Source organism: Poecilia formosa, unplaced genomic scaffold (genome assembly GCF_000485575.1).
Source record: "Poecilia formosa unplaced genomic scaffold, Poecilia_formosa-5.1.2 Scaffold33, whole genome shotgun sequence".
In the NCBI taxonomy this organism is placed as follows: domain Eukaryota; kingdom Metazoa; phylum Chordata; class Actinopteri; order Cyprinodontiformes; family Poeciliidae; genus Poecilia; species Poecilia formosa.
Genome location: NW_006799972.1, coordinates 1,648,381 through 1,655,198, shown reverse-complemented (window position 1 = coordinate 1,655,198; position 6,818 = coordinate 1,648,381). Strand labels below are relative to the sequence as shown.

General features: G+C 42.6%; 1 protein-coding gene across 6 annotated transcripts in view; it reads left to right on the top strand.

Annotated features, from left to right (window-relative positions):
• pax6b (paired box 6b) overlaps positions 1 to 6,818 on the top strand; it is a 21,209-nt gene that overhangs the window by 2,581 nt on the left and 11,810 nt on the right. For 2 of the 6 annotated variants that reach the window (XM_016670375.1, XM_007549818.2), the window contains exons 1-2: positions 3,064 to 3,373; positions 6,438 to 6,491. In XM_016670375.1, coding sequence (XP_016525861.1) covers positions 3,361 to 3,373; positions 6,438 to 6,491 — 67 coding nt within the window. In that variant the 5' untranslated portion in view covers positions 3,064 to 3,360. Of the gene's footprint in view, positions 1 to 2,372; positions 2,920 to 3,063; positions 3,374 to 6,040; positions 6,115 to 6,437; positions 6,492 to 6,818 lie in introns of those variants that run through there. The other 4 variants (XM_016670373.1, XM_016670374.1, XM_016670372.1 and 1 more) reach the window with 4 other exon arrangements.

Genomic DNA, 6,818 nt, shown 5'->3' with positions numbered 1-6,818 from the left:
CAGATTGATGTATCTGGGAAGATTTTGAGAAAAAAAGAAAAGAAAAGAAAAGATTACAGAAACCTCTTGAGAGTGGAGAGACAACGAATTAGCTCTTAGAGCGGATTTACAGCTTAACCAAAAAAAAAAAGAAACCAATAACCAACTGGAGGCATTGTTTCCAAAGAAAACTACTTGACACTCTCACCGGGGAATCTGTCTGTCAGGCGAAGGCAGCCAGGTTAGTGGCGTGAATTCTGTTCTCTTCTGTTTTGTTTTGTTTGACAGCTGCAGACTGTGACAAGTGATTTAAAAGTAGTGAGTGAGTGGCACTATACAGTTAGCACAACAAAAGTGTGCATTTGTAGAGAGTTTTGCAGAAAAAATAACCCCCATATATTTCTGCGACCCCCTGAACAGACAAATTTGGAGACTTTAAAACGGTTCCTGGATTTAAAAAAAAAAAAAAGAAAAAGAAAAAAGAAACTTTCTAACCGTCCTCACAGTTCTCCTGGAGCTCTCTCTTTCGAGAACAACACTGCGGATATAGAGAACTTTCTTTGGCCCTTTTAGCATCAGTCTTACTTTAATACATCCAAACTCTTGGAAACTGTAAATTATTCAAAGCAGTATAGCTGAGTGAATCTTTAGCTCCTCCTACAGTTTAATTTGGAACCAAGTCGAGGTCCCCCTAATGGCACAAACTCCTGACTAGGAGAAGGAAGAGGTGAGGGAGAGACGGTGTTGTGTGTGTGTGAGTGAGACAAAGTGTGTGAGGGGGTGTTTTTGGTCTAATGCATGTCTAATAGGAGGGGTCACTGACGTAAAATGTTAGGGAACCCCCCACGATCCCTCCACCCCCTCGTTAGATGATATAAGCTGCGAGCATTCACGGCGGGCCCATCGGCTGAACCACCAGTCTGAGTAAGTAGAAACAAAGCAGCAAGGAGAAACAGATGAATGTGCTCGTTTAGTTTACGGGTTGTTTGATGAGGGAGCGCTGGCCAGAGTGTTGTTCCTCACCACGGGACCCTCGGTGACAGTTTGAGTCGGTCTTCTCAGCTCATTATCTCGCCGGCCCACTGAGGGCCCCATTCAAGCCGGGCAGACCCTCACCTCCTTCCCTTCCATCCCCTTCCCTTCCCTCCCTGTTCCTCTCTCTCTCTCTCTCTCTCTCTCTCTCTCTCTCTCTCCCTCTCTCTCAGCGTCGTTTGTCTACTCATTGAACCCGCAGTCAGGAATGCAATGGTTGTTAGGGAGCCCTCTTTCACCTCCAAAGTGTTTTATTGATGAGCTTTGACTTCTCCTACTTTTTCACATGTCAAAGAAAGTCAAGTGTAGGCCCCCATGACTTCATTTCGTGGCTCCCCATCCCTAAAAAAAAAAAGAGAAAAAAAAGCAGAGAAAAATTTCCTCCCCCTCCCCCTTTTTATGCTCTTCCCCTCTCTCGTCATTTGGCCCTCTCTGAGGCGCCCTCTTTTTTTTTTTTTTTTTTTTTTTGCTTTAGTTTTGACTTCAGCATGCACACAAACCTCACTTCTCTCTCTGTCTCTCTCTCTCTCCCCCCCCTCCTACTCCTCTTTTTTTTCTGGGGTGCCTTCCTTCCTCCCAGAGAGCTCAGAGTTTACGCTCGGACACATGGCGCAGAGGGGTTGCTTTTGGGTGCGCTGAGGTGTGCGGTAATGGTCCAGTCATTCAGCCGGTTACGGGGAGCGTGTGGCCATGGCTACGCAGTCATTTGCTTTACTTTATTTACGCGCGTGCTCTTCGCTGTCAGGAAGCGGGAGTGACGTCGCAAATACACCCCCCGCCCGCGACCCCATCCACCCTCTCTCCCTTCAACACCACCACCCCACCTCCCCATAAAATGCAGCCGAGCTTGCCTAAAGGGCCGCGCTCTTTACGCATGGCGCTCCTTGTTGACAGGAGGGGTATGGCTGTTCGGGAGGGGAGACGGTGATGCTCAAAAAGAATAAACAAAAGCACGTGGTGAGGATTTTTTTTTTTTTTCTGGAGTCAGGGCTGTGAGTTTTTAACTTACAACATTTCGATTTAAGATAGGTTTAGTTGTTTTTTTTTTGTTTTTTTTTGCCAGTGAGTGATGCTTCTAAAACTTTTTAACAATTACGTTTTATTTTATTCTAGAAGGAGCAGGTGCAGGATTTTATTACAGAGCAGCAGACAGAGTGAACTCTAAGAAAACTACAGTTGTTACGGTTTGTGAGCAACATCCGCAAAAAAAAACAACAAAAAAACAATATGCATGGGTCTCCGTAACATAAATCGCATCGGCTCTGTTAGGAAAAGGCACGATGCTGCTCTTTGTGGTCTTAATTCGGTGCTAAGAGTTCCAACATTCACGTGTGCGCTGCTCCACTGCCGTGGGTTCCGCCAGTTCCTCCCCCATTTGTCCACTTCTTCCCCTCCCACCTCTTTGCAGCACCGTCAAGCCTCAGGTTGGAGCCGAGCATGCCTTAGATTCCCTGGAAGAGGAATAGACGTTTTTTTTTCTTTTTCTTTTTTTTTTCTTTTCTATTTTTTTGTTTTGTCTTTGCAGCTGCTTATTTGCAGCAAGTGGGCACAGGGTGCATTTGCGTCCGTGGGCTGCAGAACTGAGTGGGTTGGGAAAGACTCGAGACTTTCTCTCTGCCCCCCTTTTGCTTTTCTTCTTCTCCTTCGTCCTTTCGTCTTCTTCTTCTTCTTCTTCTTCTTCTTCTTCTTCTTCTTCTTCTTCTTCTGCTTCTCCGTCGCTGTGGCTCAGTCCTGTTTCCCGCTTTGGCTGTGGTGCAGGGGGGAAAGTGTTTATATGGGGGATGATGACAGAGGTCGGGTCGCGCTAATGGGCCAGTGAAGAGCGGCGGAGGGAGGAGAGGAGAGGCGCACACAGCCGACCAGGAACACATAACATTAATACACTTGTTCCATCACCAATCAGCATAGGTGTGTTCATTCTCTTTACCCCCACCTCCTTTCCACCATCGCTCTCTCTCCCTCGCTCTCTGTGCCCCCCCTCCCCTCCACTCCTCCGCCCCTTCCACCCTCCCCTCGTCTCTCTCTTCCCCACTCTCCCTCATCCCGACTCTCTCATTCGCTCTCTCACACGCCAGCGCACATCCAGCGCCAAACTCCGTGCGTTCTGACATCTGAGTTCACTGTCAATCTCTGTCTCCTTCGCAGGGATATCCCCTCCGTCTCCGCCGAAGACCACTGGAAACTAATTTTTCCTCTTCAAAAGTTCCGGGGGAGAGCGAGACACTTAAATCCTGGTCGGCTTTTTGGCTTTTTGCTCTTTTTCTCCCTCCCCCCCCTCCAACCCCCACCTCCTATTATTTTGGTGTGGAGAGCGGGGCTCTACAGCCTATAGTTTAAAAAGGACGGAGGATGCCCCAAAAAGGTGAGATTTTGACTATAAGTTTCTCTATTATTATTATTATTATTATTATTATTATTATTATTATTATTATTATTATTAATAAAGTAGTATATTTCCAGTTTTGGCTTGAGGATTAGTGGTACCGCGCTGTCTTCTGTTTGGACTCTTTCAAAAAGTCCAAGTCGCCTTCGGCGCTTCTGTTGTATTTTATACGCTCCACATTATTTCCGTCATTCTGTTGTTGTGTTTAAGTCCATGGATAGCTTACCGCTTATGTATGTCAGCACATGAGACGGGAGAAGAAAATAAATACAATTTTAAAAAAATAATTTAAAAACAAACAAACAAAAAATAACAATCAACTACAGTCAGTGATCGTCTTGGGGAGTGGAGCGCAATGACCCGTTGAGGAAAGGTGTCAGATTGATTCATGCAGGCGAGTCTTAAGAGCGCCTTCTTTAAAATTAAAAATAAATTAAAGAAATAAAATAAAACAAAGTAATAAAAACATCATATACTCAAGAGGAGGGTTGGTTTGTTTGTGTTCCAAATGAAAAAAAAAAAAAAAACTTACAAAACACTCCCCATCCTTAGGTGCTCTTCTTGTGACCTGTAAACAATTGGAACTTTCTGTATTTATTTAAAAATATTGTTATGTGATTTTCATTATTTTAGGAGCTAGGTTACATAGAGTGTCTCTTATAAGAGCTCACAAAATAATCACCATTAAATAAATCCTTAAGATATAATTTTAGCCATCTAAAATAGAAAACGTGGAACTGCTGCTGCTTTCAAGCGAGTTTCTTAAAACATAAGAATTGATTTTTTTTTTAAAGTATTTTGATTTAATTTAGTAATACGTTTTTGATTATAAAATAAATTAAGCCATGACATAAAAACCTGAAGCATATTTTTAAATAATAAAAAAATATATATATACATGAAACGTAACATGTGACTATTTCTCTAATTAATGCATTAGTAGCAGCAGATATAGTTATTGTAACAACACCAAAAATATACATATATGCTGTATTTTCTTCTGCATGTTCGGCCTGAGTTTGGGCCTTACGTGGACCGGTTGTGCATGAGAATGTTGTGAGCGTAGCGTCCAGCCGCCAGAATAACGCATGCTGAATTAAGACATTGTTGTTCCGGATTACGACAGGGAAAGAAATGCAGATTAGGTCCAAGTTAACCCCCAGGAACAACAACGTTTGAGCTTTCGACCCTAAATAAATGATTAACCACTCGGGCCTTTATAGGAAGCCTGAAAGCTACAGACTAACAGCAAGCGCATTTATAGGGCGATAAAAAAAAAAAACCCTCAATGAAACCATTTTATTTATACTGTCTGGATGCAAAGCACTAACTTTAAATGAGCACATCTTGAATTGTTAGTTGCGTCATGTACATTTTATGTTTTAAGATTTAGCTGCTGACTGATGAGTAATGTGGGTCAATGTGAAGGAATTTGAATTTGATTAATGACCGAACAGCTTATTTGTTAAAACACGTTATAATCTAAAAGTAATGGTGGCCCCTGCTTGCGTCTTCCCAATCTAGTCTCGGCCTATACACGCATGTCTATGAGAGACAAGGACTATGGAGCCTCCTTCCCCCGCCCCCCATTTTCCTCCTTTCTCTTTGCACACAACACAGCTCCACATGGAGGGAGAAAATGAAAACTTCAGACTTCTCCCTGGCCTGGCCCCCTTTTTTTTATCTGTTTCCCCCCTCTCTCTTTTTCAATAGCTTCTTTACGGCATTTGTCTTTTCCAATTGAGCGCCCCACTGCGCTGTTGTGTCGTTAAAAAACCGCTTTACAACCCGCACCAGCAGCACCGAACAACCACCAAATATTTATAACGAGAAATTACTTTTTTGGACAAAAACAAAACAAAACATTTATATCTCCCCACCCTCATCTATGAGAGCAGGGCAAACAAAACCAGCATTGACGCACCAGCGGCAGCGGGGTCACGGCCGTGTATGTGTGTGTGTGTGTGTGTGAATGCTCCCGGAGGGGGTGGATTCATGCCTCCGGCTCTTTGTATTAATCTGAACTTGTTGGTGTGTTTTAGTTGCGTGTTTCTAGTCGCGAAGGCCGAGTTTTCACCCCGGAGTTGGAGGTATACGCAGAGAGGAGGGGACGCAGCATTGTTGGGGTAGACCAGCAGGCTTTGTACACCAGCTCTGTACCCCCTCCTGCTCTGTACTTTTGCAAAGCAATGAGGCGAAGTAGACAACGTGTGTCACTGTACAGTTCCTACATCAAGTCTTTTTTTTTTTTTTTTTTTTAAGGGAGGTGGGGATGGTGGGTGGTGGATGTTTAAAGGCCTCTTGCTGGGACGATGAGAGCTGATTTCTTTGTTTAAAGCCCCACAAAATAAAAGCACTGAAAGGAAAAGTGCTGTAAAAAGAGTTATAGGCCCACTGGTGGTTAGTTTGAGTTTATTTTGACAGGTGCTGACATGTATGTTGTCTCACGTCAATTATAAGTCATTTGCTTGGCAACCGGATTTAGATTAATTGTAAATAAAGTTGGGGAGGGGGAGAGAGAGAGAGAGAGGGAGAGAGAAAGAGAGAGAGAGAGAAAGAAGGAGAGGGGGGAATGTAGACTGTTAGGTTTGAGCAGATCAGTGTAGCTGCTGCTGTGCTAATGTGTTGTTCTGCTCTGTCCTATAGGGAGACATTAAGTAGTGAAAGCGGCAGATGATTGACTAAATTGTTATAGAGTGGACAGTCAACTCTGTTTCCAGGCAAGTTTAATTAAAATCCACATATATGAATATAAATATAAACATGCACTTAGGATGTAAAAAAATATATTTATATATACATTACTTTTGCATCTGTATTTGTAATAAAAAAAAAGAAAAAGAAAAGAAAAACAGATAAAAGAGAACAAGAAAAGGCAGCTGCCAAATTCAAATCGACAAAAGAAATGGGAACATTTTTTTTTAAAATCCTTAAAAGAAAAAAAAATCTAGAACGTATAAAAACAAGTGAAATGAACATGTTTATAGGAAATTCCTAACTAATCTGATGCTAACCAGATTTGTTATCTCCTTGTGATGCTTAGAATACCACAACCAAGCCACGTGGGAGTCTGGCGTAGCCTCAATGATGCAGAACAGTAAGTTGTTTTCATATATCTCCATGTTATTGTGAAAGTTCTCATTACAGCCGCAGCTTCTTAACGTGGTTGCATGGAAGCAACGGCCGCTAACATGTTTGCACTCTCAAAAAAAAAAAAAAAACATCATGTGTGCTTGCAGAAATTTGCATGAGGGAAGAAATGTTTGCTATTTGATGCTCGTTCCATTGCAGTTAATTTATTATTTTGTTATACCTATTTTGCAATCATATGTATAGGCAAAGTTATTATTGAACAAGTTAATCACACGCCATGCCTCTCTAGAGAGAGAGAGAGAGAGAGAGAGAGAGAGAGAGAGAGAGAGAG